Genomic DNA, 24758 nt, shown 5'->3' on the forward strand with positions numbered 1-24758 from the left:
TACTCTGATAAGTATCAGTGTACATATCTGAGATGATTCATCAAACTTGTCGTGCCTTCATACCAGCCACTAATTGGAAAATTAGCATTTTTTCTTATTGTTTGATGATTTAAAGCGTTCCTACAAATGCTTTTTGTGTGAGGCAGCTTCAACGGCTGCATGGAAAGCAGTGAAGTTGCTCTGTGTTGAGGCGACGTGGTTGCTTGGCATTAGGGGTGGGAATCTTTAGGCACCTCGTGATTCGATTACGATTCAGAGGGCTGCGATGCGATTATAAAACGATGCATCTTTTTTCTCTATACAGGATTTCTATCTTCCTACTGTCTAAAAACTTGGTAGTTTTAAAGCAACGTATTTGTAATGATCCATAATGTAAATGGAAGTGATGTGGCAAGTGAACTAGAAGGCTCTCATTCAGAGACGCTGCTGCCACTCATCTGCGATAAATGCGCTGTTACCCTGAAATAAGATCCAGTGGCAATGGGTGTCCGCGCAGCACGTTACAGCCATCCTTCCCGTTTTCTTTAGTCATTTTATAATTTCGGTTTTGGGGGGGGGGGTTTGTGGGGGAGACTGGACGCTGAATCTCGGCTCCAAAGTATGCAGCATAGCGCGAAAGCCCTGGTTCTCACCGGCTGAGAACAGACAGCAGGTCACATAGCCCCGAGGACTGGCCTTTTTAGTAGCGAACTAAAAAACAGAGATTAAGACGAAACATTTGGAGAACTTATTCGCATTTATAAGCAGCGCGGTTGGTTAAATCTGCTGGGAGACTGTCTTTCTCTAAAAAGTTGCGAAAATGAACTCGCCTCTCTTTCGAATTTTCCCGTTCCACCTTAAATGGTGCAGCAGTTACATTCGGCGCCTAAGGCAGAATTTAAGGTGAAACGGGAGAATTAGAATGAGCGACTGGCGAATGAGAAGCGACTTCAGCCTCGTAAAACAGCCGGACGCTGAGACATTTTACAAGAAACTCTTCTAGTTTTGAAGAAAGGTGTTCTGGCGGAGATGGGAGGAAAGCGGCTAAAGCTGAAGCTTAAAGCAGAGCGAAGTAAATCTGCGCTCTCGTTTATATTGTTTAGCCTTTACTAGGACATTAACACACACTGAGACATACTGGACATTAAATGTTGTGGCTCCCAAGGTGGTTTGACTTTGTTGAAAGGACAAAATGTCTCTTCTTATCATTTGGGTTGTGACTCCTGACCTGACCTGGCTTTAATGCAGAGGGAGCCGGTCGGATTTCTCACTCATCCAGTTGTGTTTTTGTTATGTGCCGCCACAGACTGTCCGGACGCTGCACTTACCCACTTCCAGTTCCGCCTTTTGCGTTCCGTCAATATCACGTTATAAATTAAATATTTCGAAAATTGATTTTTGACATTTATGAATCGATTCAGAATCGTTCACGTCCGCATCGCGATGCATCTAAGAATCGAGTTTTTCCCGCACCCCTACTTGGCATGAACTTATGATTTATGACACACTCAACTAAACCAGCTATATATATTTTTGTAATTTTTAACATTTTCCATAGTTACACACGGGGATGGGCACAGGTACTCGAGTGCCTGGTTATCCGCTCAAGGTGCCAGTACTTATTGCGTTTCATTATGTAAAAACGGACTAGAGGTGGGAAATATGAGGGTATTTTAGTGTTACTGTAATATATTTTTTATTGTGACACACAATGGGCTTTTGTGAGCATATTGTGGATATTGTCAGCACTTAAAGAAGCACTTGAAAGACCAACTGCGTGTTTCATTAAAAAAGTCCTGCTTAATTGGTTTTAGTGTTGTACAGAAAGTGAAATGTTGAAATGTTGAATAAAAACACTGTTCAACTTAAAGGTTTTAAGTTCACTGAATGTCAAATAACAATTTAACAAATATAAAACAAACGATTCTTCTGTTAATATTAGAAATTTAATGAACTCAAAATTAAGTGGTTACTTACTTTAGTAAGTTAAAAAGTCGCAAACGTTGGATAATTTTTTAGAGTGCAGTATTTAAATGTTGACACTATGACACTATTAGTCCATTGTATCTATGTGCCAAAATATCCTGATATGTATAGCATTTGGTGAAAATGAGATACGATATTCTTGTCATATAGCCCAGCACTAATACAGACCAACAATTTAGTGAAACCCAAAATGCCGTTTTTGTGTTAACAAAACTTTAAAATGTGAGAATTTAGTTTGTATTTGCGAGTAAGCCTGTTATTTAATACTTCACTACTCTGAAACATGAGAGCCTTAAGTGGGCACATTGCCAAGGACACATCATTAAGAATGTGACGGAGAAGAAATATGTTTCTCTGACAAAGTAACACGCTGGCACATAAAACACCTGTAGATGATGAGCTTCCATCAGCATCCAGCATCGGTTGTAGTTTTACCTCATTAGCTCAGAAGCCATCATGTCACACTTTCGACATGAAAACCTGACTTTTCTTGGGTATTTAAATATGTTTCAAAACGTGTTCCTCCGTATGTTGTCCAATTGTTGTGCAACAGCAGTGCTGTCACAGCTCTACATCACTGAGCGTGTTTACATGCACTCAATAATCCGATCATAATCGTATTTCTGCAGCTATCCGATTATTTAAATGGTCATGCAAACACCATACTCTGATCTAGAAATCCGATTAAGAAATCTGATAAAGAGAGCTGGATTTCAGCTCAGTAGTCTTACTCTTACTCTGATTTCTTTCGGATTTTCTCAGTCTGCGCATGCACGATAAACCAAATACATTCTCGATAAAATTAAGCATTTAAATATTCTTCATCTTCTACATGATGTATGGTCATATTTTCAGGTAAAGCCACGGCTTGAAGTTCGAGTTCTACATCACATCTTCTTCTGCAAGTTTACTGGCTGGTAACAAAGCAGAAATCCAATAACTGCCCAACGCTTTATCTGATTACTCAAGTGCATGTAAACGCACTTAATTTTAGTCTAAATCCATTTTTTCTTTTTTCGGCATTGCTCCTTTCCTTATACACAGTTATCACTGTACGCAGATATCAATTTGAGAACTCTTACCGATATTTGTAAATCAAAATTAGTCAGAATGCACATCCCTAATAACAAACACACCTTTTTAAAGGCCTTTGTTAATGAAATGTGTTGTAGTTAAGGATATATTTGTTGTGGCTTGAAAAACTTGGCTGTGGCTGAACATACATCTACTCTACTATGTTTTTATTTATTTATTTATTATATATATTATATTATGTACACATTTTGTATGTCACATATATATGGTTTTCCATTACACTATCATCGTTCCCACTAACAACCAAGAAAAGCGGTCAAACCCTGTTCCTTCTGGGTCTTAAATTTTATGTACGCGTCGGTCTGTGGTGCCAGCTGCCCAGTGTGAGTAATGCAGAGTCAGTTCTTTTTACTGGACGCGCCAGTGCTGTCTGCTCTGCCCACCAAACACACACAAACCCCAATCTGCTTAATGACATTGCCATTACGCTGCTGTTGCATAATGAATTTTAATTGTTAGTTTAAGCGAGGCCAATTAAAGCTTCGGTAATGACTAATTAAGGCGATTAAAGGGCCTCTAGCTGGACAGGCTGGGTCAGAGGCTGGTCTGTACTCAGCTCATAGACAGACACAGTAAAACAGTACTGTGGGCTGCTGCTCTGGGAAACTGTCAGGAGAATCCACTGAGAAAGAAATAAAATAAACCTTAATCACACTAAACAGTGATCTTTAAATCCTGTTGCCCGTGAGTAAAATGGGCAGTGACTGCCATCACATCAGACATCACAGACAGAGCTGCAACTCACTTTTACTTCAATAACTGATGAGCCTATCAATTATTAATTACTTGATTAATCTAATTACAGTGCCTTCCTGGTTCTGCCTTTGCAGTCAACAACATTAAGCCATATCGCCCTCAACATTTCATGTAATCGGACAGAATGACTGCTGTTAGTAAATGACATGTAGACAAAATTCCTCTAAAATAATCAATATAGTCAAATTTGTTGATTAATCATAGCAGCGCTAATCGTTTATATAATGAAAATAAAAGGGGGAACCTACTGAGTTTTCAAAATTTCTACATAATTTTATCATCACGATCCAAACAAATTCATTCACAGTGGTTTAACTGGAAATGCACCATTCTGGAGAACCTTGAGGTCAGAACTGTTCACAGTTGTGGTGATAGGAACCAGACGTCTGAAGTGTTTAATGCAAGTTAATTACAATTGGGTACAAATGGTTACAAAAATAAACCCTGGTGCCTGAGACATTGTTTAACAGGAGTTATCACTGGTTTAAAACATATTTTTTTAAAACACACTGTGTGTAGGTTCACTATATTTTTATATTGTGCACATTGTGATGCCTGGTTCCCATCAGCACCACTGTAAAGAAATCCAAGTCTGTAAGTTTTATACCATTTGAAAATGATCTAAATGATTCACAATATTACCACTAGAGGGTCAGTGTAGTTTGATGTTCTGGCTGATTTCTTACCTTCTCCATCTCGCCGCTCTTTCTCTTGCGAGCTGTGCGGGAAATTTTAACGGTGACGGCGGACTCGTCGCCATGCCGCTTGAGGGCGAAGCGGTCTGGCTGCAGCGAGCTGAAGGCGATCTCTACCTCAGGCCTCGGGAACCGAGAACGTCGGCCCATCTCCGTGGAAACCTCAGACGAGTCGAGCACAGACGGATAGCTGCCACAGGAACCCTAGGGGGGGAGATATCAGCAGCTTAATTATCATTTTCAAAGAGGCGAGATGCTCCGCTTTTGGCTTTAAGGTGCACATCAATCTGTGACTGAACACATCTCACCTGCCAGTGACTGCAAACTTTCAAGTCTTTAATATGGCATTTCCTTTTTTTCATATTCAGTGCAGAGACATTTGCTGCTGTTACCAGCTCTGAAAGGAATGTATTGGCATCTTTGACAAAAATGTGCCAAAGTAATAAAATTCCCCTTTAACAAAGCCAAGATAACAGACAACATACTTGACACCAACTGATTCAACTTTGTAGAACATATTTTCTAAAACCATATTTTCTAAGACCTGTTGGGTAGATAATAATTTAACTGTCATACGCTTACCTGGTTACTGTCATCCTTAGGGAGGTCCATCAATTTTTGTTTAGTAATTATTAACTGTCATATAAATAATTACCATTAACAATTGTCTTAGGCTACGTTTCACATTACCAGGGTGAAGTGGCACAATTTTTTTTGCCATAATGTGTCTCAGATCTGATGTTTTCAGGGCAAATCTGGACACGCAAATCTGATCTTATCAAATCCGATCGGTCCTAGATTGGATACGTATCCGATTCGTGGCCGTGCGACCTTAATGTGACGCTCAGTTCGGAATTTATGTGCTTTTTTCCCACTGCGCGTGCTCCATCATTCAGCGTTACCATGGCAGCAGCGCTGAACAGAAGTTAAAGCCTGTAAATGGTGGAAAAGCAGCTCATCTCACCGTTTTCTCCTTCGTCTCGCTCTAATAATGAAGCTGAGAGCTGATCAGAGTTAATTATCTTCTCAGCGAAGCTCGTTCTGCTCGTTAGTTTGTGCTGATGATGAACGTGATTCATTCACGTGACGTTACTGAGTAGGATGTGCGGATGAGGGTCATTTCAGGACGCCGGTTCGTCACATTAATGACAGATTTGAATCACTTACCTAAACGAGTGTGACCCATCGTGTCAGACAGATCGGATTTGAGCAAAAAATCATATTTAAGCAATGATGCTTGTAATGTGAACGTAGCCTTAAAATACAAACCTAAAATGGCCCAACGATACTTTGTTACTCATAGCTTACGACAGAATCAGCTTGAGTTCAACTTAACAAACTGCACGAGCCGCTGCCCTCTAAAGACGATAGCCTCAGTGGTTACATGCCTCATGTCACAAGTCTTGCTTTCTTTTATTTATATACATTTGTCTCAACCCCATGGATGAAAATGCACCCGTTCACATTCTGTTGGCTGGAATGTAAACAAATAGCCTACATGAAGCCAACAACTGTAGAAAATAAATGCAATCAGCTCAAACAACTGCAATCAGGCAATAATGTAATAACTGTGAAAGGCCATATGGTCTTACCTGGCTGGTGACAGATCCTCTAGTTTTTCTTTTGAGTTTAAGAGTGCTGCTGTCCAGAGGCCGCCCCATTTCCAAGTCATCCATTGTCTAACGAGTTGAAAGAGACAATCTCAAATGTTACAAAGGATATTATACTACAGTGAGTTCCGCCCACGCAAGCTGATTGGTTGAGAAGCGTCTCTAACTGTGCTGTTATTTCACCATAACATCACAGGTTTTTCACAAACACTGTATCACTCCGCTGAGACGCCGTTGCTAAGCAACGACTTTGACAGCTGTAGGAGACGCTCAAGCCATTTGAACGTTTTTTACTTCTTACTTTGCCACAAACAGAAAATGGATACTTCTAAGATCACATTTGATCGACAGCTGATTTGGTCAGACTCTGAAGATGAGACGACACTAAATTCCCAAACTGTCATCACCACTGAGCAGCTTTTCAGGCAGCTGTGACAGAAGAACCTAAACAACCTGGAATCAGCCAGAAATGAACCCAATACCATTCGCCAAACGTCTGACCAAATCAGACTGAGCCATAAAACTGCCGCAATAAAAAACAAAAAAGCTGCTCAGTGGTGATGACAGTTTGGGAATTTAGTGTAAGGAGCTGGAGAACGAACTGCCGGCTGTGCAGCGAGTGGGCGGAGCTCGTTACTCTGACGTAGCAACAAGCTGCTCGTTAAGGAACAATAATTTGGTGAAGGAACTGCGAACATTAAAACATATTAAACGCCGCGTTCACGGCCCAGTTTATTAATTTATTACTTTATTTATTTAACTGTTGTATAAAAGCAATAGAGCACTCGAGGAGTGTGTTATCGTGACCAAATTACAGCCGTGGTGTTATTTCACGATAACACACTCCCTCTCGCATTCTATTGCTTAAATAATGAACAGCTGATGGAATCCAGCAGTTAGCGTTCTGAATTGTGGTGATCTTTATTCATTAGTAACATTTTGTGTCAAACTATCCTTTAAATTAATATGTAAAAGTAAAGTAAAACTAGTCATCTTGACAATATATTAGTTCAGCAGCACAAATAATGTTAATAGTGTAACATAAGCATTAAATCAAACGTGTGATCATGGTACTTTACTGTATTTGTGAAGGTCTGTACTTTGTACATGCCGTTCCTGTTTGTTTAAATCTAAATTTATCTTTAAAGTCTGAGAAGCAGAAAATGCAACCAACTTCTGGTGTTGTCAGAACAATGGACTGGCCACCCCAGAGCAAATATGTTTTCTGGTATCTGACTTTCGTACCGTGGACAATGCAACTCCCGTTTTCTGTTGTCATCACTGTAAAAAAAAATGAATGGGCAAGTCTAGAATAAGCCATTTCAAATCAAACTACTCCAAATTACTTCATTTACATTCTCAGTGGTTGAATTACACTTATTATTTTTTAAGGTGGAATGAACTGCAGGAAAACTTTCAGAGCAGTAACTGAACCGCGAGAGTGATATGGTATGAATAAGTCACAGCTGTGTAGGATATGACAGACAGATGCTTATGTGGGTTAAGGTATTAGAGTCTTTGCATCTGTGTGTATGTGACTGTCTCACGTGACCTGTAGGGATGAGTCTCTGTACGCTGTGTCAGGCGATATGTTGTGTGGGTGAGTCTCTGCACGCTGTCTGTGATGGGGAGTGTGTTGTGTGGATGAGTGTTTGTGCTGCTGGTCGACTCTGTGTGTGTATTTCTGAGGCGTGACCTGCGAGTACACGTATGCTGGGTGGCCTTTAATACTATGCATGAGGACCAAACGTCTCCAGAAGTACCTAAATGTGGAAATACAGACTTGTGAGGTCACATTTACAAGTCCAGAAGCGTTGTTCATGTTGACTGAGCTGTGTGGATGAGTCTATGTGGGCTGGCTGACTCTTTGATGCTGTTTATAAAGACCAAATGTAGTAAAACACAATTATACGCTCATATTTTCTAGTTATGACCAGTTAACATCTGAGAAATCAATACAAATAAAAAGAAATAAGAAAAAAAAAAAACATTTCTTTGTTTAAGTGGCTAGATTTAGTGATTGGCTGGACAACATTAATCTATGCCCTCATTTACAGTGCCATTCAAAAGTTTGGAATTACTTTTCATATTAATAATTAGTGTTATTTCCTATTCAATAATAACATTTACAGGGTGTAGTAGAGCCGCAACGATTAATCGATGAATCGATTAGGTGTCAACTATTAAATTAATCAGCAACTATTTTGGTAATCGATCAATCGGTTTGAGTAATTTTTTAAGAAAAGTAAGTAAAAATTCTGATTCCTGCTTCTTAAATGTGAATATTTCTTGGTTTCTTTACCCCTCTGTGACATAAACCTGAATATATTTGGAGTGTGGATTAAAAAAAACATTTGAGGCCATCTTCTTGGGCTTTGGAAAACACTGATTGACATTTTTCACCATTTTCTGACATTTTATAGAACAAACAACTAATCGATTAATCGAAAAAATAATCAACAGATTAATCGACAATGAAAATAATCGTTAGTCGTAGCCCCAGTGTGTAGTTACAGTCATTAAGTTACTCATTTTTCAGCACTGGGGGAAAAAAAACAGAATTACACAAAAGCTTTAACAACTACAAACAGTCACATTTTTCGGTATTTATTGTCCATTTTTACACTTATTACAGCTTCCATTCTTTTTAGGAGACTCGCTTTCAGATTCTCAAAGACATCTGCAGGAGAGTTTCCCACATCTCTAAAGTTCAGTGTTAGAAGTTGGTTTTATTTTGTGCTTCTCAGAATTCTAGTAATTCCACCCAAACACATTCAGTGATGTTGAGTTCTGGTCTGGTCAGCCCATAGTTGTGAGAATACCAGCAGCTTGTTTGTTTCACCTGCAATTTTCTTCTGTTTTTGTTTATTTCCTTTTTCGCAGTAACAACTTCTTGACTACTACATATCCTTTCAGATATAAAGCAAAAGTGGAGCTTGATTTTCCTAAAGCTATTTCTAGATGTTTTATTCAAAATTTGAAAATTTGAACGACCAGGGTCGTTTCTGTGTGGAGTTTGCACGTTCTCCCCGTGTCTGCGTGGGTTTCCTCCGGGTACTCCGGTTTCCTCCCACAGTCCAAAAACATGCAGTTAAGCTAATTGGACTCGCTAAATTGCCCTTAGGTGTGAATGTGTGTGCGATTGTGTATGTCTGTCTGTCTGCCCTGCGATTGACTGGCGACCTGTCCAGGGTGTATCCTGCCTTCCGCCCAATGACAGCTGGGATAGGCTCCAGCACCCCACCGCGACCCAGAAGATAAGTGGTTTAGATGATGTATGTATATGTATACTGTAATGGTCTATTTACATCATTTTTGTCAGGTTATCTGCTTTCTTAACAAGTGGCGAAAAGGGACGAAATATGATCCCACAGAAACACACAGGGATAAACATACATAAATGCAAAGATACTTGATACTTGTTTTTCTGCTACTTTTTTGAAATCTCTTGACTTTCACAGGACCAGCATATTAGCATCATTTTATACACTTGTCTGCAACTATATTGCTGAAACCATTGCAAACCTTTGAACAGTGGTGTATAAAATGTGGTGTAAATCGATGCTGACCTGATCAGCACAAATGAGTCTCTGTTTTAGTCAATGATGTTCTTAAGGAAAATCTACACAACATGATTTTTTTTGCCTGATTTTAACCCAGATTTCAATCTTCCAACAAATTTTCTCAATCTGAAGTGATTTTCCGGGTCGGGAGCTCAACTGGAAGCGATTAATGGCGCAAACGATCTGGTCACCACCAGAGGGGAAACTAATCAATTCTTAGCCTTCAGATTGAGCTCCAGCATGACTGGAGGCCTCCTGACATTTTCAAACCTATTCGATTTTTATGACTTAAAACGTTTATGAGTCTGTAGCGTGAGCTGGTCAATGAAGTTACTGAACGAGTGATTTGAGCAACAGCCAATGAGAGAGCGAGCAGATGGAAAAAAGGCGAAGTGTGGAGAGGAACTGCGGAGAGGAACTGCTTGCTCCAGATAAGAGGCTTTATAATGTTTATAACCTACGGATCCAGGCATAAAGGCTGTCTCTTCACAATGTCAAGTCAGTGGCCTGCAGTAGTTTTGTAGTAAAATGACTGTCCAGCTTTTTATGAGAAATCTACATTTCCCAACCAGATATTTTTACTTATTTCATGCTTCTTCTGGTACATAAAAGCACAATCAGGTCCACTCCAGTTTATATTTGTTTGTATCATATGATAACAGTGAGATTTGGGGGTTTTGAGTGCTTTTTTGTAGCCAAAACCTGTGTATGTGTGTTACCCTTCTGCCTTGTTGTATACTGTGTCAGCCTTTACAAGAGAGAAAGGCTGACGTTAGGTGTTTGATGCTCCCCATTTTCTAAATTTGTTACAATCTTAAAAGTGGTGTAGCGGACGTCTGTCTTTTCTGTAATCTAGGATCAGTGTCTACGATGCTGTGTGCGTTCGTGTCTGACCTGTGTGGAAGAGTCTCTGCGTACGCTGGCTTCAGTCTCTCTGGTGCCGTGCGTGTGCACCAGTTTGCTGAGCTGCTCGTTCAGTCTGTGGATCTCAGCCTCTTTCTCATTCAGCAGAGCCTGCAGCTCCTCAGCTCTGCCCTCATCAGCCCCCTGAAACAAGAGTCAGAAAGACAATAGCACCGATATAACCCTGATATCCAAGAGCGTTCTCTATTCACAAGCACAGAACTGAGAGTCCCCTTCTCGTGTTACTTTTCTGGGGTTTTAACCTCAACTGCATTTCTTCTGTTGCCCTAACGTATCCATGAAGTTCATTTGATGCTGGTTCACAACGGCACACGCAGACACTGCGGTGAGCATCCGCTGCTGCTTCACTTGATGTTATAGAGGGCTATTAAGCAGCGCAATAACTGGCATTGGTTGGTTTCACACTGCGGCTAGAGCACGCCAATTTACGTACGTGGGGTTTGATTGATGAGTAATTTGATGCAGATCCAAGCGCTCTGTTACTTTCACATGTGCCTCCGTTTGTGCCAAATATACGATCGTTTCTAAACTCCCACTACCCTCATTGTATGAAATCCATTTCTAATTCTTTCATTTTCATATATATATACATATATATATATATATATATATATATATATATATACATATATATATATATATAAACACACCGATCAGGCATAACATTATGATCACCTCCTTGTTTCTACGCTCATTGTCCATTTTATCAGCTCCACTTACTATATAGGTGCACTTTGTAGTTCTACAGTTACAGACTGTAGTCCATCTGTTTCTCTGCATACTTTGTTAGCCCCCTTTTACCCTGTTCTTCAGTGGTCAGGACCCCCATGGACCCTCACAGAGTCTGAGACGATCAGACACAGCAGTGCTGCTGGAGTTTTAAACACCTCAGTGTCACTGCTGGACTGAGAATAGTCCACCAACCAAAAATATCCAGCCAACAGCTCCTGTGGGCAGCGTCCTGTGACCACTGATGAAGGACTAGAGGATGACCAACACAAACTGTGCAGCAGCAGATGAGCTATCGTCTCTGACTTTACATCCACAAGATGGACCGACAAGGTAGGAGTGTCTAATAGAGTGGACAGTGAGTGGACGCAGTGTTTAAAAACTCCAGCAGCACTGCTGTGTCTGATCCACTCGTACCAGCACCATAACGTTACATTAGCCAGGGGTTACGGTTAAAAAAACAATTTGGCAAAATCTAGTGTGATGCACTTAGCTCTGTGTCTGAACAGGCTACTCAAAAGGGAAAAATAATGCAAAAAACCTTCCAAGGCAAATGGCCACTCGGGCCACATATTCTGCATTTTTGTGGCCAAAATGCGAAACGTGGCCACGGACGCTAGACAATAGTCTTTTACTGAACGTAGATATTCACTGACTGGCTTTACATTTACGTCACTTTTCTCATCTGGAGATCAAAAAAACAAATCCTCAATATCATCAGTGAACAAAATGAGGAGAGACATCAACTTTATTATATAAACAGAAGGCCATCAGTGACCCGCTGTCCTCTTTGCACTTTTTTCAATACTCCTCTGTCCCGATTTAGCAGCACAACAGTCAGAAAAAAAACCCTGCGACTGTTCACCCGAGCCCGTGCTGGCACGTAATGGAACGATGAGGCTGTGGTTCATGGTTTAGCCCGACAGTGGAAAAGAGGCTATAGATCCCCATGGGGAAAAGGTTATGCAATGCAGTAGAGGCAAACACAAATATAAACACACATGCACTATTTCTCCATCCCAATCCCAGACCTCTAACTACATCAGCATTTTTTTCGGGTGTAAAACACCTAATTTGATTCATTCTTAAATAATCTATCCCTTTGTAAACTGAGTCGGGTGTGTTTTAGGAGGGAAAATGGTTCACTACATAGTGAATAACGGCTAGAATGGTAAAGGCTATACTGCACTGACCTCTGGTGTCTGGGAGTGGTCACTACGCTGCAGTTCCTCGATCTTCTTGTCTTTCTCTGCAAGTGAGGAGATGAGTTTCTTTAGCTGAACCTCCAAAGCAGAAACGAGCGAGTCTCTCTCTTTCCTCCATCTCTCCATCTCCTCCTCGCGTTCGGCGAGCCTTGCAGTCAGTGACTCCTGATCCACACAGAAAGGGAGACAGACTCGCATTGTGAAAGGCTGTTTTAGCAGAGAATTACAAATTTTAATCTCAGCTTCTTAAACTGTATGGGATTCCTTCAATTGCTCACTTGCATAACCACATAACTTATAAGTTTAATAGTACTTATTGAATTATTTATAGTAGTTAATAAATAATAAGTCTGATTACTAATAACTGAATTATAATTGCACTTTAAGGATCAGGACCCAGGATTTTCCTGGGCAGCAGACTGTCAAAATATTGACTTAGTATCTCAATAAATCACTCATTATTTTTAAATGTTGACTCCTAACACTTCTACCTTTCTAAATTTCTCCTAATTTTCTCAGATTTTTTTTGACTTACTACATCAAAATAACGAGTTATTAAATTTCAAGAAAGGCACTGTTTTGAGATACTAAGTCAATATTTTGAGAAAGTAAGTCACTATGAGGTGCTAACTAAGGCATTATTTCAAGATACTGAGTTCTTATTTCAAGAAAATGTGTTATTTAGAGATACTATGTTATTGTTGTGGGATAATTATTTCAAGATACTGAGTCTTTATTTTTAAGAATAAATAAATAAATAAATCATTACTTCAAAACACTGAGCCAACATTTTGAGAAAATAACTCATTATTTCACGATACTAAGTCAATATTTTTCAGTAGGGCTGCCAGAAACAGAAAGGGGGGGGGTATGACTTGTTTCTCTTGTACTTGGTGGCAATGGGCTTCTATACATTCACAAGCAGGAACACAAGAAATGACAGAAACAGAGACGCAGAATGTGGGAGGCTCTCTGTACCATCTCAGTGTGCTGGCGAGTGTGACGCTCTCTGTCATCAGCGTATCGTCTCATGTCCTGGTTCCTCCTCTCCTCCGCCTCTTTCGCGTGAGCAATCAGGACCAGCTTCTCCTCCAGCCATTTCTTACGCTCAGCCTGATGCTTCTCAGCAGCCAACTACACACCAAAACACACATACAGACATACACTACTGGTCATCTGGACAAAAAGCAGTAATTTATTAAAAAACAACAAGAATAAAGAGCAATTACAAAGAAACAAATAAACAATACACTGTGATCTGATGTGTGCTATTTCCAAATGTCGCCGTGAGGAAGTCCAGTATCTACAGTTACCATCCAATATCTATTTTCTAGAATCAATTTATCATTAAATTTAATGAAATGAGGTGTGCTGCTGATTTAACACATCCATCCAAGCTCATCTGTCTCGGCCTCTAGCTAGAAACTTGTAACACACATAACTGTGTGGGAAATAAATACCATAAATGGTTAAACCCACACACTTCAGAGTTAGGAACTGTCTCAAAATTACCAGTGTTGCTATTACTTAGGGGTGGGCCATGTAACAATATTATACTGTTACCGTGATAAAATGTCACAGCACATTTTCCTGAGAATATTGTGGATATCATCAGTAGATCACAGACCAACTTACAAAAACAACATAACTTATTCTACTGAATTTTATTTGATGTAGTGAAGTTTGTGAAGTGCTGAATAAAAGCCACTGTATTCTAGTTTTTGATAGTATTATTTAAAAATACTGAGGCTTTTTTCTGTTCCACCTTATCAAGCCTCAGAAAAATGACAAAGATTGTGATTTTGTGTCAGGTACTGTGAAAAAGTCTTCAAGTATTATGATGTACTATTTTTTCCATATTGCCCACCCCTACTTACAGTTACTTCTAATACTAGTACCACGTCAATACTGCTACTAATAATAATAATAACAATAAGGTAACACTTTCTATGAATGTCACCTATAAACACATTCATAACATGTTATAATGCATTCATAAGACATTATAAACATAGCTATAAATATTTATAAAAATGCATTATATGTTATAGCCATGTTTATTATGCATTATGAATTGTTAACATAATACATTATAAGTACTGTTCATAACAAATTACAAGAGCTCATAAGTTGTATTTGTCCGCTCTAAGTAAAGTGAAGCGTACTGTACTAAAGCCTCCTCCAGTGTTCAGAGTGAGGCTTCAAGTTGAAGTATTTACTGAAGGATTTACTGAAACACTAAAACATTCACAGTAAAGCTCATTACAGGCTTCAAATGTCAGAGTTTAAACTAGAGCTGCCATCAGTGTTTTACCCAATGTGGGAAAGGTAATGTACACCACCGTTAGCTTGGTATTTGTCTTTACTTTACGCTCTCCAAGCTGGGACTGACTTCTTTGGCACTGACAATATAACATGTTATTAACACTACTTATAATGCATTATATTAACAATTCATAATGTATAATAAACATGGCTATAAAGTGTAATTCAGTGTAATTCTTTTTTATAAATATTTATAACCATGTTTATAACGCCTTATGAATACATTATAACATGTTATAAATGTGTTTATAGATGCTTACAAAGGTGACATTCATAGAAAGTGTTACCAACAATAACAACAATAGTAATAATAACAATAATAATAATAATAATTTATACAATAATTTAATAATTTAATAAGCAAACCCAGTGATAGCATATGAGTGTAATCTTAATGTTCGTTAAATAAAAGAACATAATAAGAGCACAGATCAGTAAAAGTCGTGGCTGTATCTTTAATTCGGCCACAAAACTGTATTTAATCTAGTAAGAAAGAAAGGAATTACGAATGTCACATGAACAGGCAATGCATTAGTGACGAGAGCTGAAACATGAGTTTTTATCCAGAGATCTGACGTCGTTTTGTGTGTCTTAAACTTGATCCTATAGTCTCAGGATGCCTTAACAGCTTTTTTGGTACAGGTATGATATCCACTGCGTTTCTAGAACCATCTCATCTGCTAGGTACTATAAATGTGGCATTAACGTATTAATGTAACCTTTTTCAGAGTGCACCCTTTTTAAGGGTTAAAAATATGTTGGTAACATGACACTGTTATATTAATGGACGTTATCATAAGTCATGACGCCATATGACATCTTTTATGGTGTGTTAATACTGGCTTAACCACGCCATAATGTCAAGTAAAGCTTTACCAACTTTTGCACTCTACTGCAAAGAAACAAGGGTTAGTATCTTACATTCAAGCTTTCCTGTGCCTGGGCAGCCTCCTTTTTGGCCTGAGCGAGCTCATCAGTGAGTGCTGTATCATTGTGGGGTAAGGAGTCTTTCTTTCTCTGCTTCAGCATCATCTCTTTTAGGTTCTCCAGCTCTAAACAAACCGACACACACACACACACAAACATTAGCACCTGGAAACACAACAACCTCTTTCTGCACACCCAAAAACGCCATCAAACCCAAGAGGACAGATTAATTTACTTATTATCCGACATGCTCTGGGTACATTTTTTTAATTAGTTTTTCGCTCAGCTTAATTGCTTTTGTAAGTTAATTTTTCATTTCCAATTCCCAGAACTTGCACTTCACGTCTGTGCCAGCAATCTAGAAAGGAGAAGCTTACACATGCTTTGAGGCTGTTCTATATTTTAAGACCACAGCACTGCAGAGTGGCTCAAAGTGCTTAGAGGAAAAAGCTGCACACTTGACTATGTTCCCATGTTTATGCTCGAATGATCAATACTTCACTCCATTAAGGAGAGACTGACTCCCTACAATTCAATCTAGGAATACAGCCAACTTCAGGCCCCTGGGGCTTGCTAGCACTAACACTACATACAATATGGCACAGCTTTATAGCTTTTTAGCAGTATTTTTAAAAGCACAGGGTATTATATAAGCTAACCTGACAGCAAAGATTGCAATTGATCACAAATTACCCACCGGAATCAACGGTGATAAAAGAATAGTTTAGAGTCCAAATTTTGCTTATTTAGTTTAGAACTGGAGCTAAAAGTAGGGCTGGGCGATATGGCCAAAGATGTTATCACGATAAAAAATGTAATATCAGTCGATATCGATACATATTGCGATGTCAATTATTTCTTTTCGGTTTAAAGGCTGATTTTTGCTCCTGCGAGGTTAACTGCTGTTTTAAATTATCCTTTATGGTCAGAACAGGACAAACACTCACCAAACAGTGCAACATTTCACAAAACTGTCTCTAACCAGAAACTTTCTCAGGGAGAAAATTCCTGGTTAGCTGTTTTTACCAGCTGGAAAAGCAATTTTTGTAATAGTCATAATTTAAGAAAGATAACAGATTATTTTAGCTGTGTGGTGACGAGTGCTAGGCTACCTCGTTACAAGTACTAAACTGTTTAGAATCTCAACCATGTTAGCTTAATACGAACAGCAAACATTATCTGGCTCGGTAGGTTAGTGATGGATCACACCGCCTTACTGCCGTCACTCCTACTGCATCCATGTCAGAGCAGATCACAGTATTCAGACACCGGCTAGCAGACGACTGGATTCTCTATTATATCATAGCAGTTTGAGGGGTGGAAGAATCTCACCAGACAAACTGAGTCCTCCTTTTAGGTACATTTAAACTGAAATCGGTGCTTTTTGTCTTGTTTGACCTGCAGTAACATCAATTCGGCCGTGCTGTGTGAGTGACGGAGCGCTGCGTCAAGTTAGCCAGCTGCTGAAAACAGCTTGACGTTGTTGCTAAACTATATGTGGCAAATCATTTCACTCCTTGCCCCCCTCTCTAATCATGTTAAAAAACTCGGAAGTGCGCCTACTTGTGGCGATAGCACAGTAGTGTCGCTATCCTTGCAGTAGAAAACACCACCAGGGCTGTCGCTAGAACGTGTAAGTGTGAGAATGGTCTATTACAGGGATATTTAATTACAATTCAATAAGATCCAGTTAAAGAAAATTTCCTCAAGCAAAGGTCCAGAACATCATAATGTCTAACTTGCATCATGATTCAGTGTCATATACTGTTTACTGAAGTAGCCTAGTAGGTATATCAACATCTTATACAGTCAACAACTGAATGTCAAATCAAATAAAGTACAGTTCAGTCATATTTCAACAATATTTATTGTCAGTTTTCTCTTTTTAGAGCACGACGTGAAATAACTTCCCTCTGACTCACTTTCTCCTCCGACTGCTGTTTCTCGCCTCGTCCCTCCTGTGTGTGCATCACTCACTCGAGTCTCAGTGCTCAGTGAAATGCACAGATCTGATTGGCTGAGTAGCGTCACGTGTGATATTTACAACGCATGCGATTGGTCTGTGAGTCTCCCGGGCCGCTAAACCGGTACCATAATGACTAGAAAGGTTACGCTCGTTAAAATAGTTTATCGGTTACAGGTCCAGGTCCGCATAGGACAGCGTCTGGGTCTGGACTCAGACCGTGGTCCGCCTATTAGTGACCTCTGGTCTATTATGTTGAACAATTATCAAACATTTCTTATATTTCTATCAAGGAAAGTTACATCACAATAATTATCGTTATGGCTTTATCGCCCAGCCCTAGCTAAAAGGCTATCATCGCTAACAAATTATCCCAAACCGTTTCTGTAAAAATACATGCCCAAAACATCTCTCAACCAACTCAAGTCACATCTGAGTCTTCCTTAAGGCTGTCAATGTGGTTTAACGGACAGTATGACGTACACGGAGTCAGAACTGTTTACAGTGGTGGTGATAGGAACCAGACATCTGAAGCGTTTAACATTAATTATCAGAATGGGGCTGTTACATTTGCTGTATTACCCTGGGTGAGATCATGGATCTGAGCCTCTCTATTGTCCAGCTCCAGGTCCAGCTGAGTCTGCGTCTCCTCCTGCTCCGTCAGAGCCAAACGCATGTCCTCTATAACACGCTCCCGTGCCTGCAAGTCTGCACACCAACAATCAAACAAACAGAGAATGTATGAATAAGCATACAGTTAGTATTTCTGAATGCATAAACACGTCTGCCATAGCACTGGATGATATATTGTTTGCTAATTGCTATTGTGATATTGGCCTTTTTGTGGGACTGACATCACTAAACGCTGCAAAATGCAAAAGAGCCTTTAATTAACTGAATATCTCGCTGTGTGCAGTGCCAAAAGCCAATCATTAATTACATAACATTCATAATCTTTTGTTTCACCTTAAGATACATCCTAATTACAACATGGAATTCCATTCATATCATGCAGCTCTCGTGAGTACAGGTCTATATCTCCCATCTAAACACGGTCAGGTTGATGTACTGCACCTTTAAGGGTTTTCTCATAGCGCTGGACGTATTCTTCTGTCTTGGAATCAGACGAACGCTGTTGGAAAGTATTAAGAGAAACAATCAAAGACCACAGGGCACATACTAACATTTCCTAAGGTTATTATATAATATACACCGATCAGGCATGACATGATGACCACCTCCTTGTTTCTACGCTCATTGTCCATTTTATCAGCTCCACTTACTATATAGGTGCACTTTGTAGTTCTACAGTTACAGACTGTAGTCCATTTTACCCTGTTCTTCAGTGGTCAGGACCCCCATGGACCCTCACAAAGCAGGTGCTATTTGAGTGGTGGATCATTCTCAGCAACACTGACGTGGTGGTGGTGTGTTAGTGTGAGTTGCGCTGGTACGAGTGGATCAGACACAGCAGTGCTGCTGAAGTTTTTAAACACTGTGTCCACTCACTGTCCACTCTATTAGACACTCCTGCCTTGTCAGTCCACCTTGTAGATGTAAAGTCAGAGACGATAGCTCATCTGCTGCTGCACAGTTTGTGTTGGTCATCCTCTAGTTCTTCATCAGTGGTCACAGGACGCTGCACACAGGACGCTGTTGGCTGGATATTTTTGGTTGCTGGACTATTCTCAGTCCAGCAGTGGCACTGAGGTGTTTAAAAACTCCAGCAGCACTGCTGTGTCTGATCCACTCAGACCAGCACAACACACACTAACACCACCACCACCACGTCAGTGTTACTGCAGTGCTGAGAATGATCCACCACCCAAATAGTACCTGCTCTGTGAGGGTCCATGGGGGTCCTGACCACTGAAGAACAGGGTAAAAGGGGGCTAACAAAGTATCAGAGAAACAGATGGACTACAGTCTGTAACTGTAGAACTACAAAGTGCACCCATATAGTAAGTGGAGCTGATAAAATGGACAATGAGCGTAGAAACAAGGAGGTGGTATGTCATCTAATATTTCAAAGTATATCTCAAAGTAAAAAGTGGTACCATTTTGTATTTCATATTCAAATGCATATACAAAAATGATGAAAAGCATTTGGATAAAAACTTACATTTTTTAGCTGCTGAATGGTGCGGTCACGATTCGAGAGCTCGTTCTGCAGCTGGGTTTTAGCCTTCTCCAGATCGCTCGATTTCTGCTTCAGAGTTTTCTCTGCATCACGCATGGAAGAAATCTGCACAGGAGGAAGGATCAGTGATCACCACAGTCAGAGGTGTAAATGCAAATTTTGTAAACCATAGCCTACTGTAACCTAACATCCTTAGCCACTGTTTCTACTGGACAGGTTTGACTTTTGGCTAACCTGCTTTATGAAAAACCTCCCTGTTTTCCTAATCAAGAGGACGTTTAGGAAACAGAAGTGCAGTCCAGAGCATTTCGACCCACCTCCTTCTGCACCTGCTGGATCTGTTTCTTCGAGTCCACGAGCTTCTCTCTCAGATCGGCAGTGTCGTCTTCTCTTCTCTGCAAGTCCACAGACAGACTTTTCACTTTTTCGCAATTGCTCTTCATCTCCTCCTTCAACCTTGGGACAAAGAGAGAGAGAAAGTGAGTGAGAATTAGGAAAACAGAATGTATCACAAATGCTACATCAGGAAAAACAAACACGTTTTAAAGTTAATGGGCAACATAATTCTGTCGGTTCCCTCAGTTTCAGGATTATTCTTCATCAATGTATAAAAATGTGTAGATTTTTTTAAATGATGAGTTCCACTGGTCCCAGTGCTACTGTATTTACAGGGCATGAGGAGCTTACTGCACACATTACAGGAAGCTGAACTAACCTGCTCATCAACTAACCTGCACAGATGTCAAGTCTCACGGTTTTGCTAAGAACTGCTGGTTTACATTAAGACTGACCTCTTTTGCCTTTGCTGTGGTCTCATGCCAGCGAATGTAAATCTCAGGTCATCACAGATTCAGCCAGTACCGTGTTGCATATTTGCAGTGCACTGCCCAGCGTTATCAACCGTTTATTCGTTTACAGCATTTGGCAGACGCTCTTATCCAGAGCGACACAGGTACACATATTACACAGGTAGGTGAAGGTAGTGTCAGGAATCTTGCCCAAGGACTCTTACTGGTATAGTATAGGGTGTTTACCAAGGCACGGACTGAACCCCAGTCTACAGCATAGACGGCAGAGGTGTTACCCACTACACTATACCAACCACCACTACAGCAACCATAACAGACTGTAGTCCATCTGTTTCTCTGATACTTTGTTAGCCCCCTTTTACCCTGTTCTTCAGTGGTCAGGACCCCCATGGACCCTCACAGAGCAGGTACTATTTGGGTGGTGGATCATTCTCAGCACTGCAGTAACACTGACGTGGTGGTGGTGTGTTAGTGTGACACCTCAGTGTCACTGCTGGACTGAGAATAGTCCACCAACCAAAAATATCCAGCCAACAGTGTCCTGTGACCGCTGATGAAGGACTAGAGGATGACCAGCACAAACTGTGCAGCAGCAGATGAGCTATCGTCTCTGACTTTACATCTACAAGGTGGACTGACAAGGTAGGAGTGTCTAATAGAGTGGACAGTGAGTGGACACAGTGTTTAAAAACTCCAGCAGCACTGAGCGTAGAAACAAGGAGGCGGTCATAATGTTATGCCTGATCAGAGTTTATTTGCTAATTCAGTAAATGTGAACAAATATATAAGAACTGCTGGTACAAAGATATACTCTGTATAAATTGGATTAAAAAACAAAAAACAAAACACAACTGAATTTGAAGAAATTGCAAGAACATAATCAATAAGAAATGATTGGAAACCATTGTTCTGTTGCTCCTTGGGAAAAAGCTTACGACAGAACCCTGCATAACAACATGTTTAACCTCAGGTATGACTCACCTGTTGATCTCCTCCTGCCGCTTCAGGAGTTCTGCGTCTTTCTGAGCAATAGCCTCTTCAGCAACAGCTAGCAGCTCCCGTCTCCTCTCCGCCTCCCTCCTGCGTGCCTCCTGTACAGCCTGTGTCTCCTCCTCCTCCAGCCGTTCCTGCGCTTCCTTCAGGCTCTTTTGCAGGGCAGAGAGCTGCGCCTCCTTCTCCCGGCCAGTTCCGCCTCCTTACTGGCCAGCCTGGTGTCAGTCTTCTCTGTGTTGGATTCAGGTTCCTTTAGCTGTTCTTTGCCAATCAGCTCCGCCTCCCTCTGAGAAAGCTCTGCCTCTTTCTGTTTCAGCGCTCCCTCTTTAGCTAGAAGCGCAGTTTCTTTCTCCGCCATCTCTCTTGCTTTCTCATCCTCCTCCTTTTCTTGTTGCACCTGGCCAGTCCTGACCTGACCCTTCAGTTCTGTGACAAGGTCATTCATGGATGCAACCTCAGCCTGGAGGTCCAAGTTCACTCTTTGGAGATCGTCATGAGAAGCTTTGTGCTCGGCCAGCTGTTGCTCCAGAGCTTTTACTGCCTCTTCTTTGCTGTCGCTCTCCTGCCGTAACTTGGAGCATTCCTGACACGAGGAAAAGTCCCTGAACCTTTCCGTTTCCTCTTTCAGCTGGGCCAATTCTTGCTCTAGGCTCCCAATAAGGGCGATCTTCTGCTTGATTTCATGGTCCTGCTCTTCCAGTCGGCATTTGACGGCATTCAGCTCCTCTTCCCCAACTGAACCTGCTGTTCTGGCTCCACAGTTGGTCTCCAAAGAGGCCTTTAAGTTGCTACAGTTTGTCTCTGCAGCACTAAGTTGGTTCTCCATGGCGAGAAGCTTCTGCTGCTGTTCCTCCATGGTCTTCTGAAGGGCACTAAGCTCAGCAGCCAGGCGCTCTCTCTCTTGTAGAGTGTCACTACGGGATTGCTTCTCTTCTTCTAGTTGGGATTTTAGTTCCCGGATACAAAATTCCAGAGTTTGGCGTTCCCGCTCCAGATCAGCGATCTGCTCATCTTTCTGACGGGACTCCAGCTGGCAACACTTAAGCTGACCTCTGACCTCAGACAAAGAGTCATTACTGAGGTCTTCAGGGAGAGAAGAGTCATCCAGGGACCCTACAGATGGAGATTCAAATGAGTTATTCCCAAAACAACACAAATTTCATTATATATAATTTAATATATTTAATTCAAGTCATTCTAAACTACAGGTCAGGGGTCATCAGGTCCATTCCAGTCACAGTTTTGTGATTTCCCTGCTCAAACACACCTGATTCAATCAATTAATTACCATTTTTTAGCACCACCAAACTGTGGTTCATTCCTGCAGGACTTGAACTGATGACCCCTGTTGTTGGCCTTCATCAGTAGCAATATGCATCGTTTCACAATGAACTGATATGAACTACATGAACATCATTCATCTAAAACATAACTCAGCATTTTCCTATTTAGTCTTTCATTATGAGTCTTCCATTTCATTTTATCTGGATTTATGTCATGATGTGACTTTGCATTGTGCCTGTTAAGCATGTCATACAACAAATCCACAGAAACGTATTGGTGTATTGGTGAAAATGCTGGTAGCAGTGGTGCCCAAATGTTTTCTCTTGGGGAGCCAAAGTGGAATTTTTGTGGTGGTGGGCTGAAGGCCAAAAGCAAAACACAACAAAACACAAATAAAGAAGGCAGGTGGGTTTCAAATCAAGTTTTTGAAAATGTATTTTATAACATTACACTCCACTTCATTACTAAAATACTTAAATATAATTTTAAAGGTAAAAACAGAAATTAAAGAGCTGTAAATTGTCACTGTCAGAAACTTTATCTCCAAAATGGAGATGATAAAAAAAACAAAACTTTATCTCCAAAATGGTAATTTTTAATAGAAGTCAATTTAATTAGATATTTTTTAGAAGTAATTTAGGACTGTTGATCATGAAATATTAATACAACGTCTGCTGGAGCTTTCAAAAAAAAATATATAAACGAAACACAGAGGTTTAGTCCTGACAGCGATTATATGCATACATAAATGATATATATATAAAACCACCTAGGCATGATACCAAAATGTCCTCATGGGCCAACTTTGGACAACCTTGGCCTAGAACCCTACCTTGGAAGGCCTATTTCAAAGCAGTCTGCAAGAAAAATGTTCACATCCAGGAAACGTATTAACCTTAATTTGAAATGAAGCAGATTTATACAGAAATCTATGGACACATTGCAAATAAGATATCAGTGATTAAATGTAATTAAATGGAATTAATATGTTTAAACTTGTCTATTTCACTGGACTGAAAAAGTGCATGAACCTAGTTCATATTTCTCATGACTCCGATTAGAATCAGAGTCATTCGTTACCTGAGGTGAAAAGTCTCACAAAGCATAGAAGACAACTCAACCTTTGGTGTTTTTCTTGTAAGAGACAGCATGAGTGACAAGCTCCTCAGACTGAAGGAGTCTGGGAACACCTGATGTAGCCCATGTGAATCAAAGCGCTTTGGTATTTGTGAAATGTTCCCCATGAACATATAAATAAATAATTCTTTATTCACATTCACTTACATCAGAAAGACAGTTTAAAATAGCGTGAACACTTGGCTTTTCCTGGGCCTTGTAAAACAGTATAGAGCTGAGCTACTTCTTTACTGAAGACAGCCTTTTTCTGCTGCGCAGGTATCGCCGCCCTTTGAGACGATTCTCTTTCCCTGCCCCTCTGGTTGAGACAGAAGCTGGTAGGCCTGTTTCAGCACGAGAGGCGGAGGTAGTACCTTTCTTTAGAGGGGGCTGTCCGTGAAGCTCCTGCAACCCCTCTTCTTGTCGCCGCTTCCGCGTTTCCATCTTCGTTCTGCTTTCTGAGCATGTGCAGTTACGCTTAAGCTGCAGAAGTTCCTTGATTGTAGCATGCTGTGAATTAGTAATGAACACAGTTTATGCGAAGCTGTAGAGTACAGCACTACACGTATCCACAATCCAAAACACTCAGGTAGTTCCAGAGTAGTAGTGAACTGCACAAGCTCAACCGTAATTCAGAGAGATCACTCCCTGTAACACTA

General features: G+C 40.5%; 1 protein-coding gene across 1 annotated transcript in view; it reads right to left on the minus strand.

The window, feature by feature from the left end:
- Positions 1-24758, minus strand: part of kif20ba (kinesin family member 20Ba) — a 66120-nt gene that overhangs the window by 23655 nt on the left and 17707 nt on the right. Inside the window, 13 exon segments of the mRNA XM_036594060.1 lie at positions 4503-4715; positions 6104-6190; positions 10579-10731; positions 12531-12707; positions 13521-13676; positions 15789-15919; positions 18340-18465; positions 18832-18889; positions 19880-20002; positions 20215-20353; positions 21688-21889; positions 21892-22812; positions 24474-24609. Of these exon segments, the coding sequence (XP_036449953.1) occupies positions 4503-4715; positions 6104-6190; positions 10579-10731; positions 12531-12707; positions 13521-13676; positions 15789-15919; positions 18340-18465; positions 18832-18889; positions 19880-20002; positions 20215-20353; positions 21688-21889; positions 21892-22812; positions 24474-24609 (2622 nt within the window).

This window comes from Colossoma macropomum, unplaced genomic scaffold, assembly GCF_904425465.1.
Source record: "Colossoma macropomum unplaced genomic scaffold, Colossoma_macropomum, whole genome shotgun sequence".
Taxonomy (NCBI): Eukaryota; Metazoa; Chordata; class Actinopteri; order Characiformes; family Serrasalmidae; genus Colossoma; species Colossoma macropomum.